Source organism: Ursus americanus, chromosome 27 (genome assembly GCF_024610735.1).
Source record: "Ursus americanus isolate L20-20 chromosome 27, mUrsAme1.1.p, whole genome shotgun sequence".
NCBI lineage: Eukaryota > Metazoa > Chordata > Mammalia > Carnivora > Ursidae > Ursus > Ursus americanus.
Window position 1 is genome coordinate 38,993,348 of NC_142153.1, and position 22,220 is coordinate 39,015,567.

Genomic DNA, 22,220 nt, shown 5'->3' on the forward strand with positions numbered 1-22,220 from the left:
TGGAACACGGCCTTGCCTGTCTGTTTATGTATTGTTTTGGCTGCTTCTGCTGCAGTTACAGAACTGAGTAGCTGCGGCTGGGAGATCGTATGGCTCACAAAGTAAAATAATTACTTTCTGGCTCTTTACAGAAAAAGTTTGCCAGCCACTGGTTGAGGGCACGGTAGTAATGATTTAAAGCTTTTTTTCAGCAATAGTTCCATATTTTAAACTAGTATTTCATTAAATGAGGTTGTTTCCTGCCTGTCTTCCTTCTTTCTTATCTCTCTTCCTCCTTTCTTTTCTTTTCTTCCTTTGAGTTCCTTCCTTTCTTTTGCTGGCATTTAAGGTACTTCAGAACAAAACAATTTAGAAACTTAATACAATTCGAATTCTATTCCAAAATGTATATTCAACAACAGTGCTGAAACTCTGGTGGGATTTAAATATCATAGTTGTGGGGCTTCTTTTGTTTTCTTATTTACTTTTTTATAGCTTCCTATTTGAAAACAAAGTTGTGAAGTCTAACCGAATGTTATTAAAATATTTGAACTCTCATATTTAATGCCTATGTTATAAATAAAAAGAATAGTCTAGACTTTGGCCTCTATTACTGTTTTGGACATTCATATTCTAAAGAAAGTTGTTTAGTGAAAAGCCTTCTAGTAAAAACGTCTGACATACTGACATGTGAACCCTTTTATCACCTTTCTGTATTGGTTGAATTTTTGAAAACAACTTTTGTCCACCAGTTTCCATTAACAAGAATTTTTTTTAAGGTATAAAAAGAAGGACATACTTGCTTCACAGCTAAGTACTCATTATCCATCCATCCAGAATGTTCATTTAAATCAGATCAGTACTTGTTAAATTGTTACAGTCGGATCTTCCCGGGAGGAAAGCTGACCCTCAGAGAAAGAGCTGCTAATGGGGCTGAAGCTGGCTTTCGAATTTGCTAGAGAATGTTAAATTATGTACCCCACGTTTTATCTCCCAGCTCATCCCCTTACATCAGTTCTTGCAGAATTCTCCCTCAGCCAGTGTTCTTGAAAACACAAGAAGAAATCATCCAAAGAGGCCACTGAAAGTTTCCGTCCAAAATGCTTAACCTGCAGAGCGTGTGCGCGGGCTCTCGTTCCAACAGTTGCCGGATCTGCAGAATTAGAGATCTATAAGTCTAAGTAGCACCTTGTTGACATGCAGTGTTTTTAGATATCTGTTTTTGCTTTGGAAAGATGTTTTTGCTTGTGGAAAAGGAGAGAAGTCAGCTTTCAGCCCTATTTGGATATAAAGCTTATCTTTGTTCTTTAAGCCTTCACAATCCAAATTCGTGGTGAATTTTGGGACTAGAATCTGGAAGTGGTGGAATGTGCAAACACTGAAAATACCCATCACAGCCATCTCTTTCCCAGGTGAGCCTTGTAGGTTTCTCGTGCAAGTCTGGATTTCATAGATAACTGAAAATACCAGTCCTTAGATGAGGGCTTCGTAATAAAAAATCATCCCAAGTATCAGTGACTCGCAGTGAAAGCTTTGAAAACCCACAGGTAGACGTGTGGAAAGTGGATTGGACAGGGAATGTTTCTAGCCTGTTTTTTCCAAATTAAATATTATTAGACTGACAAACTTGAAAATCCAAGGTGTGAAAACTTTAGATGTAAATTCTCTTTGGAAACTCGTTCTTATTCCGTCCTTTGGGAATAATCTGAGCACTTAACTCTTAATGGTAAGTAGACATGATGACCCTGTAGTCACGATTCTGTACACTTTCCCAAGTTTTCTCTGATCAGCGCTTGGGAGGCCTATAGTCAGCAGATTCTGTTTATAGTACCGGCTGTTTTTCTGAATTACACCTCAGCTTTCCTTTATTCCAGCAGCGGAGTAAACGGGTCATCACGAATGCTTATGAATGAGCCTTACCGGGTTTTTGGAAGAACTTGTGTCTGTTACAGTCACGGTTGCAAGCGTGCTACCACGTCTGATACAGTTCGTTTTCGGTCTGGGTTTGACACCCGCATGGCTGTGCCACGCAACCCCAGTGGGCATCATTCGGGAGGCTGCAGGGGGCACAGTGTCTCATCTTGGGAGCGGTAGGCTGTAGGCTGTGTGAGTGGTGCCCCGGACTTGTTCAGCTGAAGGCCCTGGTCATGAAGTAGAAGCTCTTTGCTTCTTTTAGGTGCAAGCATGTTTGTTTTATGACGGCACTTAAGAATTTCATATGTATGGTTTGGGTTGTATCACTGTTTCACATGGAGTTCATTTTGTGCAGAAACTATCATAAAATTTCTAAAAATTGTCATCATACCAGCCTGGAAGCCATTTGCGTAAAAACCAGCGTACGTCTCTCAAGAGTAGAGCCCTAGACTAAAGGGAAACCATGCAGCACAAAAATTACATAATTATACTAAACAATACATGATTCGTAAGCAATGTTGCCTTTCCCACCTTGGTCACAAAGGATGCCTTCTGACGATGGGAACACGGATGGATGGGCAGGTCAGCTCACATTCACGGACGCTCTCCGAGGCCATTACTCATGCTTTCATATCCCCCTATTGTAGTTTGGGAAGGATTGCGGGAGCCTAAACTCAGTTTACCCTTCTGTTCTAGGTTGCTTCACGATGTTCTCTGAAGGTAATCTGATTTCCATGGGTCCTGTCCCAGAGTTGAGGCGATTAATAGCTACTGTTGATAGAGACCCCACTATATGTCGGGCGCTGCTCTACATACAGGAAGCTCATTTAAACTCACAACTACCCTATGAGGGTACCTGCTGTTACAGCCACATTCTGATGACCGTGGACAGAGGCTCAGAGGGGTTAGTTAAGTTGCCTAAGGCGATAGCAGCTGTATTAGTTTTCTAGCACAGCCCTAACGAAGTACAGGGGGCTTAAACAACAGAAACTTATTGTCTTACAGTTCAGGAGTCTAGAACTACAAAATCAAGGTATCAGCACAGTTGGTTGGTTCTTTCTGAGGTCTGCAAGGGACGACACTGTTCCAGACCGCGCTCCTTGGCCGCTGGATGGACATTTCCTACCAGTTTCTTCATACTGTTCTCTCTGTGCACATCCTTCAGCCCAATTTCCCCTTTGAAGAAGGACATTGGTCATGTTGGAGTAGAGCCCACCCTGATGACCTCATTTTAACTCGTTTATCTCTATGAAGACCCTGTCTCCAAACAAGGTCATATTCTGAGGTTTGGGGCATTAGGTTTAAACAGAGGAGTGGCGTGGGCGGGGGAGGTTGCCTAATTCAACCACTACCACCAGCGAATAGTGACTGAGTCCAGCAGTGTGGCTCTGGGCTCCAGGCTGCCGGTCTCTACATTCCTTGCTTTATGTTAAGTTGAGTCACATGAAATTGCCATTTTGTGGGTCAGACACGGTTGAATATTTGCAGTATGATTCAACCTGACCAATTTCCAAATTCTGTCGTGCAGGTCAAACTAGTCAGTCCTATGACGCTCCGTGTGCCCGGCACTGAGGGATGGAGAATGCCCAAGAAATAAAGCAAATGCTGTGTAACCTGGAGAGTTTATACTCTCTTAAGAACTTAGACTCTTAATTCTGTCTCTTAAGAAAGACAGGGCACAAACTTGCACACAAATCCCTTTGAAAACAGCATCGGTCACTGTGCTGGGAAGTATCTGTCATTTTCTTCTGGAATTTCTATTCTAGTGGATATGGCAGTTTCGGACTCAGTGACCAGACGGACGCAGAGCATCTGAGTTTTCACAGGTGTATTCGTTAGGGCTCTCTGGTTACGAGGTAGGAAAACTACCTCCATCCTGCTGACTTAGTCCAAGAAGGAGAACGTTCTCACTTGAACTTTACCGACACTGTAGTCGTTTTCAAAACTGAAGGTGATGATTTCAAAATTGGGTGCATCATGAGCCATGGTCAAGTCTGCTTGCCCTGTTATGTAACTTACAATTTAGGTTTATTAAGGAAGCTTAGTCTTGGGAAATGAGCGTATAGAGTAGCTTCCAGCGTATACGGGAGCCTCTGTATGTGTTCTGTTTGTTTTCGAATGCCAAGACAGCTATTTCTTTTTTTTTTTTTTAATAATGATTTTTTATTATATTATGTTAGTCACCATACAGTACATCCCCGGTTTTCGATGTAAGGCTCGATGATTCATTAGTTGCGTACAACACCCAGTGCACCATGCAATATGTGCCCTCCTTACTACCCATCACCGGTCTATCCCATTCCCCCACCCCCCTCCCCTCTATAGCCCTCAGTTTGTTTCTCATAGTCCATAGTCTCTCATGTTTCATTCCCCCTTCTGATTACCCCCCCTTTCTTTATCCCTTTCTTCCCCTACTGATCATTCTAGTTCTTATGTTCCATAGATGAGAGAAATCATATGATAGTTGTCTTTCTCTGCTTGACTTATTTCACTAAGCATTATCTCCTCCAGTGCCGTCCATGTTGTAGCAAATGTTGAGAACTCATTCTTTCTGATTGCTGAGTAATATTCCATTGTATATATGGACCACAACTTCTTAATCCAGTCATCTGTTGCAGGGCATCTCGGCTCCTTCCACGATTTAGCTATTGTGGACATTGCTGCTATGAACATTGGGGTGCATATGGCCCTTCTCTTCACTACGTCTGTATCTTTGGGGTAAACACCCAGTAGTGCAATGGCTGGATCATAGGGTAGCTCAATTTTTAACTTTTTAAGGGACCTCCACACGGTTTTCCAGAGTGGCTGTACCAACTTGCATTCCCACCAACAATGTAGGAGGGATCCCCTTTCTCCACATCCTCTCCAACAATTGTTGTTTCTTGCCTTGTCTATTTTTGCCATTCTAACTGGCGTAAGGTGGTATCTCAGTGTGGTTTTGATTTGAATTTCCTTGATGGCTAATGATTTTGAACATTTTTTCATGTGTCTGTTAGCCATTTGTATGTCTTCATTGGAAAAGTGTCGGTTCATATCTTCTACCCATTTTTTGATTTGTTTATTTGTTTCTCGTGTATTGAGTTTGAGAAGTTCTTTGTAGATCTTGGATACCAGTCCTTTATCTGTAGTGTCATTTGCAAATATCTTCTCCCATTCCGTGGGCTGCCTCTTAGTTTTTCTGACTGTTTCCTTGGCTGTGCAGAAACTTTTAATCTTGATGAAGTCCCATAAATTCATTTTGTCTTTTGTTTCTCTTGCCTTTGGGGATGTATCATGAAAAAGGTTGCTTTGGCCGATGTCGTAGAGGTTGCTGCCTATGTTCTCCTCTAGAATTTTGATGGATTCCTGTCTCACATCGAGGTCTTTCATCCATTTGGAGTTTATTTTTGTGTATGGTGTGAGATAGTGGTCAAGTTTCATTCTTTTGCATGTAGCTGTCCAATTTTCCCAGCACCATTTATTGAAGAGACTGTCTTTTTCCCACCGGATATTTTTTCCTGCTTTATCAAATATTAGTTGCCCAAAGAGCCGAGGGTCCATTTCTGGGTTCTCTATTCTGTTCCATTGGTCTATGTGTCTGTTTTTGTGCCAGTACCATGCTGTCTTTGTGATCACAGCTTTGTAGTACAGCTCGAAATCCGGCATTGTGATGCCCCCAGCTTTGTTTTTCCTTTTCAACAGATCCTTGGAGATTCGGGGTCTTTTCTGGTTCCATACAAATTTAAGGACTATTTGTTCCAGTTCTTTGAAAAACGTTCTCGGTATTTTGATCGGGATAGCATTGAAAGTGTAGATTGCTCTGGGTAGCATGGACATTTTAACTATGTTAATTCTTCCGATCCATGAGCATGGAATATCTTTCCATCTTTTTATGTCTTCCTCAATGCAAGACAGCTATTTCAACCCAGTTTCCCTTGTTTTTTTTTGTATTGAGAAAAGCTTTTTTCTAAATGTATATTACATCATGTAAAACATTTTTCATTTTCCCCTCCGTTAAAAATACTCTGCCTTTGATGGCTCAGTTCAGTAAAGGCCTCGTGACAATAGTTCCCATCTCACTGCACCTGGCTTCCACCTCTGTTCCTGAACCCCTCTGAGTCCTGCTGACTTGCCACGTGATAATACTCTGAAGCTTGGCAAAATCAATAGGATTTTGTCTTAGTTTGGGCTGCTGTAACAAAATCCCATAGACGGGGTGATTGAAGCAACAGACATTTATTTCTCATAGTCCTGAAAGGCTGGCAGCTCTGAGATGCAGGCACCCGCAGATTTGGTGTCTGGGGGGGGGCCCTCTTGCTGGCTTGAGGATGGCTGTACCCTCACATGGCAGAGCGAGGGAGCTCTGGTCTCTTCCTCTTCTCACGAGGGCACATCATGAGCCCCCCCCCCCAAGAACTCATCTAAACCTAGTCACTTCCCGAAGTGTACCTTCTGGTACCGTCACATCGGGGATTAGGATTTGCACATAGGAATATTGGGGGTGGGGGTACAAACATTCAGTCCAGAGCAGATTCTGAAAAGTCAGGACCCAGCAACAGGTTCCCTCTACATTCTCATGAGTGCGTGTTCCTTTGGTTTTAGGTGTTCCCACCCCGAGCCAAGAAATTCTGCGGCACACGTTGAACACGCTGGTGCGGGAGAGGAAGATCTATCCGACTCCGGATGGCTATTTCATCGTGACCCCACAGACTTATTTCATTACCCCTTCTCTCATAAGAACTAACAGTAAATGGTACCATTTGGATGAGAGGATACCTGACAGGTCTCAGTGTACCTCTCCACAACCCGGAACCATAACGCCCTCTGCCTCAGGCTGCGTCAGGGAAAGAACATTGCCCAGAAACCACTGCGACTCTTGCCACTGCTGCAGAGAGGACATGCACAGCATGCACGCTTCCACTCTGCAGAGGAAACCTGCCAAGGACTGCAAGGACCCCTATTGCCCTCCATCACTCTGCCAGGTGCCACCCACGGAAAAGAGTAAAAGTACTGTAAACTTTTCTTATAAGACAGAAACTCTCTCAAAACCTAAAGATAGTGAAAAGCAGTCCAAAAAATTTGGGCTAAAGTTATTCCGGCTAAGTTTTAAAAAAGATAAGACCAAACAGCTAGCCAATTTCTCTGCCCAGTTTCCTCCTGAGGAGTGGCCCCTGCGAGATGAAGACACGCCAACTACTATCCCTAGGGAAGTGGAAATGGAAATCATTAGGCGTATTAACCCGGACTTGACCGTGGAAAATGTCATGAGGCACACTGCACTAATGAAGAAACTTGAAGAAGAAAAAGCGCATAGGAGTAAAGCTGGGTCCTCTGCCCATCACAGTGGAAGAAGTAAAAAGAGTAGGACTCATCGAAAGTCCCACGGAAAATCTCGGTCACACAGCAAGACACGAGTGTCTAAAGGAGACCCTTCGGATGGTTCTCATCTGGATATCCCAGGTGACAGAGAGTATGACTTTTGTGATCCTCTTACCAGGGCACCCAGGGAGGGCTGCTTCATCATTGAACACAAAGGAGATAACTTCATCATGCATAGCAACACAAACGTGATTGAGTCTCATTTCCCCATGACACCAGAATGGGATGTGTCTGGGGAATTGGCCAAAAGGAGAACTGAGATGCCTTTTCCTGAACCTTCCAGGGGAAGCTCCCACTCAAAAGTGCACCGAAGCCACAGCCATACCCAGGACCGAAGGTCCAGGAATGAGAGATCCAGCAAAGCCAAGGAGAGATCCAGATCGATGGATAACTCAAAGGGCCCTCTGGGGGCTTCTTCTCTAGGGACACCAGAAGACCTGGCCGAAGGCTGTAGCCAAGATGACCAAACCCCCAGCCAATCCTACATCGACGACAGTACTTTAAGGCCTGCACAAACAATTGGTCATCAAAGGGCTCATGTTTCATCCACGAGCTACAAAGAGGTGTGTATTCCAGAAATAGTCGGTAGCAGCAAGGAACCTTCTAGTGCGTGTAGCCTTTTGGAGCCAGGCAAACCACCCGAGAGCTTGCCATCCTATGGGGAACTCAACTCTTGTCCAACAAAAACAGCTACAGATGAGTATTTCCAGTGCAACACCTCCAGCGAGACGGTGCTCACGGCACCATCGCCTCTGGGAAAGAACAAAGAGGATCGTGACACTCTGACTCTGGCAGAAGGGGTGAAAAAGCCGCCTCTGTCCGATAGGCAGGCCCCACATTCTTCCAGAGAGCCGGTGGGGCACAAGGAGGAGTCACCAAAAGGGCCAGGTGGGGGCCCAGCTGCTTCGGGCGCAGTGGCAGAAGGCATTGCCAATGGACGCCTCGTCCAGCACCACGGCGCTGAGCCCAGCAGCCTGGACAAGAGGAAAGAGATATTCAGCAAAGACACACTGTTCAAACCTCTTCACAGCACCTTGTCTGTAAATAGCTATCACAAACCGAGCCTGTCCCTCCTCAAATCTCTCCCGAAGACACCTGCCGACACACTGCCAGGCCGCTGTGAGAAGCTGGAGCCGTCCCTGGGGACCTCGGTGGCACCAGCCATGCCTGGTTCCCAGCGTCAGCAGGAGTCGGGGGGGAACCAGGAAGCCTCCTTTGACTATTACAATGTGTCCGATGACGACGACTCCGAGGAAGGGGCAAACAAGAACACCGAGGAGGAAAAGAACAGAGATGACGTAGGCACCATGCAGTGGCTCCTTGAGAGGGAGAAGGAAAGAGACTTACAGAGGAAGTTTGAGAAGAACCTTACCCTCCTTGCCCCCAAAGAAACCGACAGTAGCAGCAACCAGCGAGCCACCCATTCAGCTCGTCTCGACAGCATGGACAGCAGCAGCATCACTGTGGACAGCGGATTCAACTCCCCACGGTAGGAGAGGCATCTCTGTGCACGTGCACGCACACACACACACCCATGCACGCACACGCACACACCCATCAGGGCCTGGGGCTTTATACAAATAACTTGAAAAGTTTCTGACTTCACAGTTTTAATTCCATGAATGCGGGTTAAGGGTTGTGTGAGTTGTGCTGTTAACGACCTGTTTCTGACTTCTTTTTCAGGAATTGAAACAAATGTTTCTGCAGCTGTAGAGATCACCAATCTGGACTGGTGGGTTGGCTTCCTCCCTCAAACTTGCATCAGGCCAATCTAACTAGGACCAGCATTTTCCAGGACTTTTCTTCTTTGTTTACATTGCCACCATGCTGATAAAAGAAGGGTTTTTTTAGGTCCTTAAAAATAGTAACTTTTTGAGTAGAATGAGTGGTCAGGAGTCATTTGGGGGTTGAGTAGGGCTTGGGTATAAATTGATTCACCCAAGGACGGGGTCCTTCTAGTGGGAATAGCAGATGTCAACACCTCTCCGGGGGATCTAGGTGCTCGTTGCCATTGCAGTCCCGACTCCGTGCACTCCCTCCCCCACTTTGCTTATACACTTCACGTCCACAGAGAAATGGAACCTTGTGTCTCTCACAGAACAGTGAGGGGCTGTGTTCCCTTAGATCAAAGCGTTTGCCCACACTCCTCTCTCTCCCGCAGAACTGATACAACCCATAAGGCACTCTGATCATAGCTGGTAATTCAGCAGAGAGTGTGCAATGCCTGAGGGTCATGTCCAGCACACTGAAGTGGTTCGGGGGTTAAGAAAGCAAAAGATAGTCTATGCAACTTCCTTTTTTTTCTCTTTAACTCTTCCTTCTCCTCAAAGGGCAACTCGGGACCTAATTCTCCTTCTAAACTCTACTCCAGATTGGTGACTCTGAGATGCAGAAATACTACTGAGAGGTGGACATTTCTCATTAGCCACGATTCCCAAGATTCTACGATGTTGATAATTTTAACAAGTACCCAGATATGATCATATACTTCATATATTTTACTATTAAGAATGAAACTTAGTGCTGTTGTGATCATTTCACTTTATCTCTGGATGATTTGGGGACAGAGCATCCCCAGATCAGAATTGGGAATCATTAATCTGTCCCATATTAGACCTTTGTTACTTCTTAAAGGGCTGGTTTTTGATTATGATGATGATTGTTTTTGCCATGTAACCTTTTTTTCCAAGTTAACACAAGTGTGGAAGGCTAATGTCTAAACAAAGCACAGAGATGGTGCTCTGGTTAAAGTGGGTGTGAGGCCAGGAGCCCCATGTCTCCTCTGCCTGTCCCTCAAGAAGCCCTGACTTACCCCAGGGAGCCGTGGCACTCAGTCCAAAAACTACTGGCCTATTAAGTGACTTTCCTACAAAATAACTTTCACTAAATATTTTTTTTAAAATCCTAACTCAAATCTTGTCTACCAATTCTTTCATATATCCTTTTCTTTCTATTTCCCTCTTCTGCTCTTTTTTTTCTCTTGAATTTCTAACAGTGGATACCAGAGAGGCATAATTGAAGGTCTGTAATTGATGGTAGACGTTCAAAACCATTGCTTATGGAAGGTGTGGTTTATCCGCCTGTACCTTATGTTCAGCTGTTTCTTATTATGCAGACTCTGCGTGCCTTGTGCTCTGCACACCAGTTTCTGACCTTGCCCCGTGCCCTCTGGGTCCTGCACCTCGCCAGAGGGAGGCTGCGGGGCTCCCCACATAATTGCTACGGAGATATTGAGAGTAGTTTAATGGGTTCTAACTCAACAACCTACCACCACATGATACTGAAAGAGGTTTTGTTTGTTTGGGGACAAATAAACACAAATACTCATGAAATAGCTGAATCAGTCTCGCCACAGAATGTATTGTTTTATCTCTAAATTTGGGATGCAGAATGTAGAATTTATGCATGGGATTATTTCTTGGAGTAAGTTTGCTTTCATTTGTTTAATAAGGTGCTTAAGGTTAAGCGCCTCGTCACGGTAAGAGGCAACATGGTTCTGAGGAGACAGCTTTCTCACATTCAGCTACGTGTCTGTCCACTACCGTTGGGTAGAATTTTCTCTATAGGAATATGCAGATCGCCCATAAATTTCATGCAGTTAGATAATCTGCAGAACAATTCCTAATTTTGCCCCTTTCATATTTAATATCCTTTGGTTAGAAATTAGGTCACAACTGTTTTTAAGCTGTATTTTCAGTACACCTCAGTTAATCAACTACGTTGTTTTCTGATGCGTGAGAATGGTCTATGAAGGAGAATATTTGAGTTACGGGGAGTTTTATTCTCCAGCATGAGGAGTATTTCAGCCAAATCGCATTATCAGGCCGATACTTCTCCACTGCCGTGAGATACAAACCTTAAGTGGGCCGTTTATTCGAGTGTTTCAGTACATATTCCACTGCGACTAAGATCCAGTAACAACAACGACGACCCAGAAAGGTGATCTCCACACTCCCCGCCTTCTGCGCAGGCTCAGAAGCCACGTTCAGTCACATTCCCAAAGTTCCTCAGTCCCTTTCGCTGAGACCTAAAGGGTTTTGAGAAGGAAAAAGGTAGAAGCTTCACCTATGCTCCGAGATCTCATATTGAACACGAGAAATCTTGACCTGAAAAGCCTGCGATTCCCAATCTGAGGCCAAACGCTGGTTGACAAACACGGTGTGAAAATCCGAGGTAGCAAAGCTGCCAGGGACGGGCCTGCCTCGTGTAGGGTGAGCACGCGGCGTGGGAGCGCGGGGCCGAGGGAAGCACGCGCATCCAGGACGATGAGCGGCACCCCTGCTCCGTTCACTTTTTCTGCTTATAAAATCCTGACCTCTTATTGCTAAGCTTGCGCTCCACTGGGTGTCTTTTCCAAGAAAGCTAAGAACTTCTAAATCAGGGGAGTATTTGTTCTGCTGATGCTCTATCTGCATTAGCTTTTCGTCATCACACCCAGAACCCTGCACTCGTTACACGGTAACGAAATATATCCTTCGGAGAAGCTGGAGCACGGTATGTATTTATCACTATGAATGAGTCTGGCCAAAGGTGGTCAGATGCATCTTAGAGCACGGACAGCTCCCCACTTAGACGATGTTTTGCGGTGATGTGTGTGCACAGTGCCTGGCACAGTGCCTGGCATACAGCGGGTACTTGATGAGTGTGAAGCCTGGGCCTCAAAAGCTGGTTTCAAAGGTTTAAGCGGGTTTAAGGTCTTCTGGACCCGAAAATGCATTTTTCCGTAGAAAAGGTGTCATTAGTCACACGGATTCTGAAACCAACTCATAGCAGCTCCTTCATCCATTAGACGCCCGATGTGCGATGCCCGATGTATAACCAAAACAGTGATAACGTATGTAGCTTTCCAGTGTACAGGTTCATCGACGTGTACTTCTCCACAGTCACTCTGGGAGTAGATAGATCTCGTAACTCTCCTCAATTTGGAGATGGGGAAATCAAATACTGTAAAAAGTTACTCTCACGATTAAGAGTGAAACCGAAGGAGCGTGTCACACAATCGTTGGGGGTCTACATGTTGATTGCCCTTCTTCCTTCCCCCGCCTGACCCTGGGCCTCAGCTGTGGTGCTGGCAAGCCACGGGTGCATTTTCTTAGGGAAGGTGTAAGGCAGGTAAGTAGGTGAGTCTAGCGCTTAACATCGCTTAGTGATAATGTTTTGGGGTATTCTTTAGGTAGGTTCAGATCTACCGTAAGCACAATGAAAGAACTTAACTTATTTCTATAAATGCATTAACGTTCTGGAGGTGCCCTTTGCCGTCGAGAAATACCCAGTTGTCTTTGGTAGTCTGATGAACAAACTTCCTTTTAAATAATTACCTCTTGGCTCCTGGATGAGAAGCAAATTCAAGGCCACAGGGTTAGGATGAGATAATCCACTATCAAGGAAGTTCTGCCAAACAAAGTACAGGCATCCCCCGCTTTCTGAAACTTCGTGTTAACATCCCTTCACTTTTACGAAAGACCCAACATTAGTAACAGCTTTCTTTGTGAAAGCAAAAATCTTCTGATTTCTTTCAGTTAGCAGAAAACAGGTACTAATGTAGGTCTTTCATAAAAACAAAGTGGCATTAATGGCGAATGTTTGGAAAGCACGAGAATATTCTTTCCGCTACGAATCTATCTTACGAAAGATTTCACAGGAACACCCTACACTCCGATAGCAGGAGAAACTGTGTAGGGTTTAGACAAATTGCTTCTAATTTAGTATGGGAATGAAAGAGAGGTGGCGAGGATGTCCACTGCAGTGGTCTGGCCTGCTGACTAGTTTCAGCAGGCTTAAATCGGTGATGGGGGGGGGGCCAGCTCTCAAAGAATATTGCCTCAATGCTGAATCTGTCCAGTCGGGTGGGTGGATGTTTTGAGCTTCAGTGTGGTTTCTTCAATCTTTTTGTAAACTAAGTTTCTTACTCCCATTTTGAGGACTTTGAACATAGGACCTGTTCAGTTCCTATCAATCAGGCCAAGAAACCTTCCAATTCCACTATTGCTCTACACATTTAAAATGTTAATGTTCTGAATCTCTTGGAGCCATGAAACAAATTCATGAGTTTCTAACTTAGAAAAATTTAAAGAGAAGTAGAAATACTAAAGCCTTTAAATCACCTTTATTCTGTAGGAATCCTTGAAAAATAAAATATTGCTCCCAAAGTGGGGGGAGAGGACGTAAATTTCACAAATGAATGGGAAAATCTAAGATTCCTTATCAGAAAATATAATGTATTTCCAATGAGAGTGTTAACTTTTGAAACAGAGGTGCGAAGTGTTTTAAGAATTTTATTCCCATCAGCGTGGCAAATTAGCTAACGGCATGCTTGAAGCCCACCAAAGTAAAAATCTGCTAATCAGGAATGATAACAGAATCATTAGGGGCCAAATTGAGTTTATTCATTTATTCAGTGAATTTCCAGCCTGAAATGAAATCATCGCACATGTGTATTTAAGAGGATTCTTCTCTAAAATGAACGCGATAGTTATCACATCAAATTTGGAAGCGGTTTCCTTGAATGGGAAAGGAAGGGGAAAACATTTAAAGTGCATTTAGCTGGACGAAAACCCGTCATTCAGGGTGCTGCTGATTGTAACATGTGCGAAAGCTTCTGGAGCCCACGCTGGAAGAGCATATGTGAATAATCAGCGTGAGGTTGGTGTATATATGACGTCATGGGCCAACAGAGGAAATCCATTAACTACACCATTTGCTCTTCCTCTGGGGCTCACGAGATAATTATTTATGTTTAAAACAAAACAAAACAAACCCTTTTTACTCTTTTAGCACTCGGGAGAGCCTGGCTTCCAACACGTCAAGCATTGTTGAAAGCAACCGTCGTCAGAACGCTACCTTGAGCCCGGTCCACGGTGGAGCCGGCCCGGCCTTCAGCTTCCGAGCAAGCACGGACCCCGCAACCAGCGAAGCTGAGAAATTACAGAAACCCTCCAACTGCTTGCAAGCTTCTGTTACTAGTGTGTGACGGTCGTTCTGCCTCAGATCTCCTGTCTCATTCGATACAGCCAAGTTTACGACACTGGGACTGATGTTTACATCTTGGGAAAGACAAGCATCTCGACCACAGTTTTTGTGTTTACTTAAACTGTGCTGCTAAGTAGGCTAGGGCAAAAAACAAAACTCTTTATTTCAGAGTATTGCTTTTCACATTTATGGCTCTGTAGCAACCGGATAGCAGTAGGGGTGATCTGTATACTTTTGCTCCACTACTTGTAACTGAGCATACGTAGGAAAGTCTAGACACTGTAAGTGTGATATGCATTCCAATGTCATGAAGTTGTCAATTCCATTTTTAAATGCCACAGATGCGTGTTGCTCCCAGTCTGTGGTCAGAGGGTGCCACGGAACTGATCCTTGACACTTCCCCCCCCTCCAAAAAAAAGAAAAAGAAAATGTAAGCCACCACAAAATGTCAAATGCCAGGGTCCGCCTTGAGGGAAATCAATGTCACACCGACCAGAAGGGACCCCAGCCCTTTGTGTGTGAATCGTTTATGCACGAGTCATTTCTCACTGTGAGTTTTCGTGACACGATTTTGCAGGAGCCTGTGGAAGTGTGTCAGAAGGGGTCGTGACCGAACTTCTGGGAGTGTTTGTTTTCAGGATTTTGTTTTTAAGTGTAACAGATGCTTGTCTGATTTTGAACCTTCCATAATCACAAACAGGAATATAGGCCTTTGATTCTGAAGTGGACGAAGGAAGCGGATCCCCAGCCTGGCTGGGGCACAGTGCTAAGGGATGGAAGAGGGAAATGTGGACTCTTTAACGGTGTCAATCAAATATTTAAGGAAGATAATTTCCTCCTTGTGACACTTAGGATGATCCTATCTTACTATAATAGATACGATAATTAGTTTGTTTAAAAGCAAACTGTTCTTTGTGATACAAATGAAGAGTAGGCCTGGGGATGTTATTCTTTCTAATGGAAGGACATTAATCTATTTTATGTAGTTTTAAATAGAATGCCTAAATTAGGCTATGGGAGATCATTTTTAGTGGTTATAGGAAAGAGCAAAGTTAGGGAGAGTTGAACTTCAGGCCTTTTATTCCTGGAAAGATATCTATAGAGAAAACTTTAAAATAATTTTTGATTAGAAATATACATGTGCCCATGTAATTACCAACAGAATGTGCTCATTCTGCAAGTATGGTATAACCCGAGCTTGTACTCCCCTGAAATTTATCAGAGTAACAATTATGCATACATGAACTGTGCCAGAGTAATGTTTACAGACACTTTGTAACCAATTTCAGGAGGCGTTTTTAGGTGGATGTATAGTTACAAGCCCAACTTACTTCAAAATGGTTTATTAACATTTTGCTTTGGTTTACAATGTCATGTTGAATACAAGGAAGACTCAGCAGCAAAGGGATTACCAATAATCGAGCTTCAAGTTTACAGAAAAGAGACATTTCAAAGTTCCCCGTTTTATTCTATGAGAACAATGGGCTAAACGTGTAGATAATGAAAAATTACTTGCAGAAGTGTTACATATGACACAAGTAAATGGTCTGACCAAAAGTTTAGTTTAGTGGCATATGATGTTTGGAGCCATCTAACCATAAAATACATATCCAAAAATAAATCTAAAATCTTTCCACCTCAGACTTCGGTAATTGGCATAAAATGTGTGAAACACTCTGCTTCAGTAGTAGGTTCAATTACTAGGGATCTGTTTACAGAACGCACCCCTCCACAGAGTTGGACCGATTCTTGAAACATATGGATACTCTCTCATGCTTTTTCAGATATTTGGAAGTTGCATTAGGTCAAACTGGACTCATCGAGTTCAGTCTAGATTCCTTGTTTTGTGCTTATAATGAAACGTAAGCACATTTCTTGGTAAACCCCATACCACTAAAATGCTTAAGTCAGTTGGCTTTCAGTCTCAGGCCTTATTTCCTCCAAGGCATGCCCTGATTGCCCAGAAATGCACTATTTGTCTCATTGCTTAAATATGTCCAGGAGGAATGACAATGTATCTAATAGACTGTACACAGTCTTTTTCCTTGGGGAGTTATATACCATACGGTTGCTAAATTCTTGTCTAAATTCCTTTTTTTCCCAAAAAAACCTGCTCTCAAGTGTTGAATCGTACCATCAATACATAAATAATGTAACCATTGAAACAATACATCGTCTCTCGTTGATCCTCTGAAAGTAGCCATTATAATAATCAAACGCTGTGTGGACAGGAAAGGAAAGCATTACCTTCAAGAGAAGCTTTAAAATAGGAATTTATCAATATTTCACAAGAAATAGGTTTACAGAAGACATTATTCAAATAAAATGTGTATACTATTTGCCTGATGCTATGGGGTACATGATTTTAAAAACAACTCCCTTAGACCTGGAGCCATTAGCATAGAAAAGATGGGCTTTAAAGATGCTACGACGTAAGCAGACGTTCCGTGTGGAAGTGTCCCCGTCTGCATCTAATCAGGAGTCCTGGATGGGGGAGGCGTGGCGGCGGGAAGCATTGTTACAGATGTGACCCGAGATGGTCCTCGGTCGGCGGGCGAGCTTCTCGGTGACCGAACCCTCAGCCCACGCCGAGCTTTGCCGACATCCTTTTCCTCCCCTGAACTGATAGCTTTGTGTGACGTGGCTGCTTATCTAGTCTTCACTTAGAGTTTATCAGCTGAAAGGTTTACAGAACTGAGTCTGGTTGAATCTCTGTGTAGCGTTCAACTTGAAAGGGTCAACCCGTCTGTCGGCATTTTGCACACTTATGTATTATTATGATGCAGCATATTACTTTATGGCAATTTTTATTTTTACATAGAACTACCTCCATAAATTTGATGAAGCGGCAGCAGTGTGTTTAAAGTGTATTGTTCAGAAAAGCAAAGTTGAAAACCTCCGTAAACACGAGGCCATGGCGTTCTGTGTGTGTGTCAGTGACCGCCCCTGTGGACTCGTGACTTCTTCATGGCCGTGGTTGTTTTACGGCATTATCGCGCTTTCAGATGTAAGCCTGTCTCTCCTCTCTTTCCCACTGAAGCACACTTGATTTTGTTACCAACGAAAGGAAGTTGACATTTCTTGTCTTTCCCCACCCCCCTCCCCCACCCCCATTCCTGCTAAGAGTTCTCCCCGATGAAGAGCCGATCGGCAAACATAATTTAGCAAGCTATTTACTCCTGTAAGAATCTGATTGGGGAATCCTAGGTTTCCAGTAACTGACGACACACAGGCTGGACCGTGCCAGCTTTGAAGTACTTTGGGCCTCTCTGCCTCTACTCACATGCTACCATCCCGAGCCCAGACTTCATTTTAACGAAAAGAGCTGTGTTCTGTTCAATAAGTTGTATTCCGTTTTATATATTTTGCACATCTCAGGGGACCTTAATGAGCATATGAAAAGGGGGGGTGCCATCAAATAGGGAAGACAAATAGAAGAGCTGAATGGGGACCAACCAGGATAAAAATACCAAATTAGTGCTTCTCTGATGTCGTAAAGCCCAAGTTCAGGAGGCATAAATTGAAAGTTAATCTGGACTAACGATGATCTGAACACCAGCTGTTCCCAAGTCTCCCTTTCTCAGAGCCCAGCCAGCGGCTCGAAGATGTAAATTTAAATTCTATCGCAATCGCCATGGGGAGAAAAACCTGTTGGATGAAAAGGAAAGCATTGTGTGCTTTTTTTTTTTTTTTTTTTTTTTTTTAGGTTGGCACAGCTTTGTAAAATCCTACCCAGGATAAAAACCACTTATTGCCACCAAGTGTACTTGAAAATAAAGTTTTTAACGTAAATTATAGGCGTGTAGCTCACAATACAATAGTGAACCTATTTTGAAAAGTGTCGCCATTTGTAACATGGGCAGTATTTGGAGCTTGATTAAAAGCCAACAACAAACTATCATGACTTTGCCAGTTCATTCTGGGATCTCAAAGTGCTTCCAAAGCATTCAGATTGACAAATAATTAACAAAGCAGGTCCTATTTGTAATACCCGTACTTGAAATGGACAGACAGAAGGAGGGACCTCAGATTACCCAGAAATTCCATGGCAGCTACCTGTGATCTGTTTTCTATCTGTTTGATAGACCATCATGAGAAATCACTAAATACAACGCTATTTTTCTGATGTGTGCTAATAAAGAACACAAATACAACTGTACACTTTGGTCCATTTTCATTCAAAGAGTTCAGGGTGTTTGGAATTTTACAAAACCCATCCAAATGCCGTTGCGGTCCGAGGCAGATCCTAGACATACACCCTTGTTTACAGTTTCCTATTGGGCTTCTGTAATTCCTGTGCTAAAATACCACCCTTCAGGAACATGACTGCTCCGGGCAGTGGAAGGTGCTGAAACAGAAACTGTAATTAAAAACTTTATCAAGTACTCTTCCCTGTGCTGCTATCACGCACTACAAGTTCAGTACAAGATACTGAGTCCTACCTGGAAGAATCTGGATTTCCGAGGGAGCCGATCTAGCTCTCAGTGTTTTCTCAAACTAGGAGATACCAGATCCTTCCTGAGGATCTTCTCCATTGACACAGGCCAGCCACAGAACCAGCTAGCAGCACGCTGTCAGGTGACAGCAGACCCCCAAGCAGAAGTGACCCTGTCCTCTCCTTCCCCCCCAGCCCCACCTCTCCCCACCGTCCTGCGGGTTCTCTTCTGTTAACGAGCCAGGCTTCTGCACATGTCTAGGGCTTCGGGAAGCCAGAACACAGGAAGAACGAATGCAAAAGCATGGAAAACACTGTTTTGCTTGGGGTTAGTAAAATAGGGGCAGGAAGATTACTATCGCTCTGATCTTTGCCAAGCTCGATAAAAGAATCAGCTGTCACTCTGTCATTCTCCCAGAAGGTTTTACAGTATTAAGGATACATCCAGTATTTTCCCATAGATTTTTATTGAGGAGACATTTCATAAATTATATATATGAAAAAAATTCATGATTAAATTTCCTGGCGTGTTTCGAATAGACGTTGGCACCTCCCTGATTGCGTTACTCTCAGCGTCTTTTGCAGCAGCGTCCCAGAGAGAGATTCCCCAGTGACTGCTCCTCTCTCACATAATCCTGTGTCTTTACCGTTGTTCCATGACTTACGGTTGCTGATTGGCAAGGTTGAGAATTCTACAAGGCTCAAGGGGGACTAAACCTTCTTATGATTGTATATTATCAGTTATAGGGCTTTAATTGCTCATCGTTGGCTTCAAATGCAAACACACACACACACACACACACACACACACACACACACACACACACACCCTGCCAACGAGGGAAGGGGAGTTTCACAAGTGAGGCAGCAAACGTAAGGCTAGAGGCTTGGCTGGTCCATGTACAGCTGCCTACCTCCCTGTCCAAAAGCTGACCTTGGCATCCCCGTTCCCTTGCTCCCACCAAAAAGAGGTACCAAATCTGAGATCTGAGAACTCCTCCAGTATCAGTCCTCTGCAGTTATGGGAAATTCACGAAGTACACACTCAGCAGCTCCTTGCCCGCCTTTCCTCCCAGGTCCTTCTTCCCTGTCTCCTTCCCACTCCTCCACCTAGATACCGATCCACCGTCACGGTTTCCACATTGGAAGGGCAAAATAGTGTGTGGTATTGTGCACACGTGATGGGTTAGGACTAGAGCTGCCCTAGGGTCACCTTCATGTAAGTATTGACAACTACAAATTAAGGTCCTTAGAGTAGTTGACATAGATACTACTTTCTAGAAAAGAACTAAATTTCAACGTTAAGTTTAAAGGGATCATAATTCTGCAGGTATCTTTCTCTGAGTGACTGAATGTGACTATTGCATTGGGGTAGTGAATTAAGAAGTGCAAGTGGGATTTACTGTATGTTAGAAAGGAGTTTTGCAGCCAAGACTGCCTTGAATAAAATGTGTTTGCACTGAAAAAAAAAAAAACTTTAAATTACTTGGTCTCTGGTTGCTGTAAAGGTCATCCAAGATGGATGTTCTGTTTATATTGTATAGTATTTCATATGAAATAATTACAGTTCATGAAATGTCTTCCCTAATGTTACTGATTTATGACAGCACATTTGTAACATGGTTTTTATCGTGTCGGTGTGCCATATTGTAAATGATGATGGCTTGTCATGCTTAGTATAATAACTTAAAAGGAAAAAAAGCACAGGGATTTTTGTAAGTCTATATTTGAAAGTCCCTCCATATGGTAATATTGTGTTCATGTTGTTTATGTAGTGTTGTGTGAACTATCCATTTTGGATTGTGTTACTTTTTAAGATATTAAATAACATTTGGTTATATGTCTAAGTGGATTTTTTTGGTACTTGAGCGAAAATACTTTAGGTGAGACCGATTCACTTCTCTCCTCAATTAATAGGATTTTGTAACAAATTTTTTACCGTACAATCTTTGTTATTAGAGCTTTTGAATGAAAACAACTGAAAAGGGAACTATCTGATCAGAAACTTTTCCCAGGGGTATTGAAAAAGCCACAGTTTTTTGGCTATTCAAATTTCGACGAGTCAGCCTTGGAGATGCCCAGAATTGTGTTTTCTGTGAAATTAGAAAGCAGTGGGGCACAACTTCTATCCCCAAGTAAATATGATCCCCTTTCCAGCGAACACCCCGGGGACAGCCACATATTCCCGAGGTGGGAATTCCTCTGTGTTTCACTGCCTCCAGACTCTATCAGATCCTCTCTTGGCTGTCCTTCCCAGTGGCAAATCTTTGTCCTTGGAGAATGGACTCCCTTTTTTCAAACCAAAAGTAATCTGCTGTCAAGCCAACGATAAGGCTAGGAAACGGCATTATTAGTCAAAAACAACAGGAAGCTGTAAGGTTGAGCCTGCTTTTCTTGAAAGGCAATACCCAAAGCAGACTTCCGATGACACTGTCATTTGGATAAGCGTGGAGAACCCAAGGTGACCACTCCGAAGGACAAGTCTGATTTTAGGTGTCTATGTTTGTCTATAGATACTTTAAACTGTCTCAATTCAGACACTTGATTTTTCAAGCAGAAAGTTCGGGAGAACAAATACACTGGAAGAAACTGGGGTTTACACTAGGATGGAAAACTGTGCTCAAAGCGAGGGAACTGTGTGCTCCCTTCAGAGCGGCCCAGCGAGCCAGACACACGGAGGCAACGTGGTGACTGTAATAAGAAGATGGAAGGCAGGGTTCTGACTCCTTTGAGAGAATGGTCACAGTTCATAAAAATCTTTTCTTTCCAAAGGAAATGGTATGGTTTTAACTTATTTTAGTGTCTAGAGTGGTGGGATTTTTTTTTTCGTCCATCAAGAAAAGCCAAGCAGAGCGCCTGCTGCCCTGTTACAGCTGTGAAATCGAGAGCCACTGAGAAATAAAAAGAAGGTATTCACCTGACTTTAATAATTTATTTAACTGTGAAATCGTATCCCTACTGTGGGAATACTTGGATTTCATGATATTCCCCCTGTTTGGGCCCGGTGGCTCCAGACTTTCCCTGTAAAGCAAACAGTTAATCATGTAACACATGGAGTAAGTGTGTGTGATGAACGTTCACAGCGCGCACTGCACCAGACGGCAGTTCCAAGGAAAACCAAGGCACCTGCCCTCCAGAGAGGTGAGCAGGGGTTCCTGGTGAATCTTCTTAGAAGAACTGCAGTAGAAGTGAGGTGTTAAGAGCCAGAGGGAGATACCATATGTTTGGTAAGAGAGGTAGGTCAGAGATGCTGATCTGGAATTCGAGGGACAGAACCGAACTGATGATGTGCAATGATGAGCGAATTCTTTCCTCCTCAGACCTAGGACTCTGGGGCTAGTGTCTGGGGGTCAGGGGGAGGGAAGGTCCCACACTTGCAGCCAGGACTGGCCTGTGATGATGCCCCTTTAGATGGGTTACTTAGCCAGCCCCCAAATTCCACCAGCACGTTCCTCCTGGGTCACCCTCCTTCCTGTCTCCCCTGTTTCTCTTCCTTTGTTGTAAAGCTCCATGCAATATTTTTCTTTTCTATTTCTTGGGTGTATTTTACTTTATTACTCTTTTC

General features: G+C 43.6%; 1 protein-coding gene across 6 annotated transcripts in view; it reads left to right on the plus strand.

Moving 5' to 3' along the window:
• The window catches only part of STOX2 (storkhead box 2), a 210,382-nt gene extending 189,887 nt beyond the window's left edge, over nt 1–20,495 (plus strand). For 4 of the 6 annotated variants that reach the window (XM_045785827.2, XM_087856516.1, XM_087856514.1 and 1 more), the window contains 2 exons: nt 6,475–8,740; nt 14,026–20,495. In XM_045785827.2, the coding sequence (XP_045641783.1) occupies nt 6,475–8,740; nt 14,026–14,221 (2,462 nt within the window). In that variant the 3' untranslated portion in view covers nt 14,222–20,495. Of the gene's footprint in view, nt 1–6,474; nt 8,741–8,934; nt 12,899–14,025 lie in introns of those variants that run through there. The other 2 variants (XM_045785829.2, XM_045785828.2) reach the window with 2 other exon arrangements.
• The last annotated feature ends 1,725 nt before the right edge of the window (nt 20,496–22,220 follow it).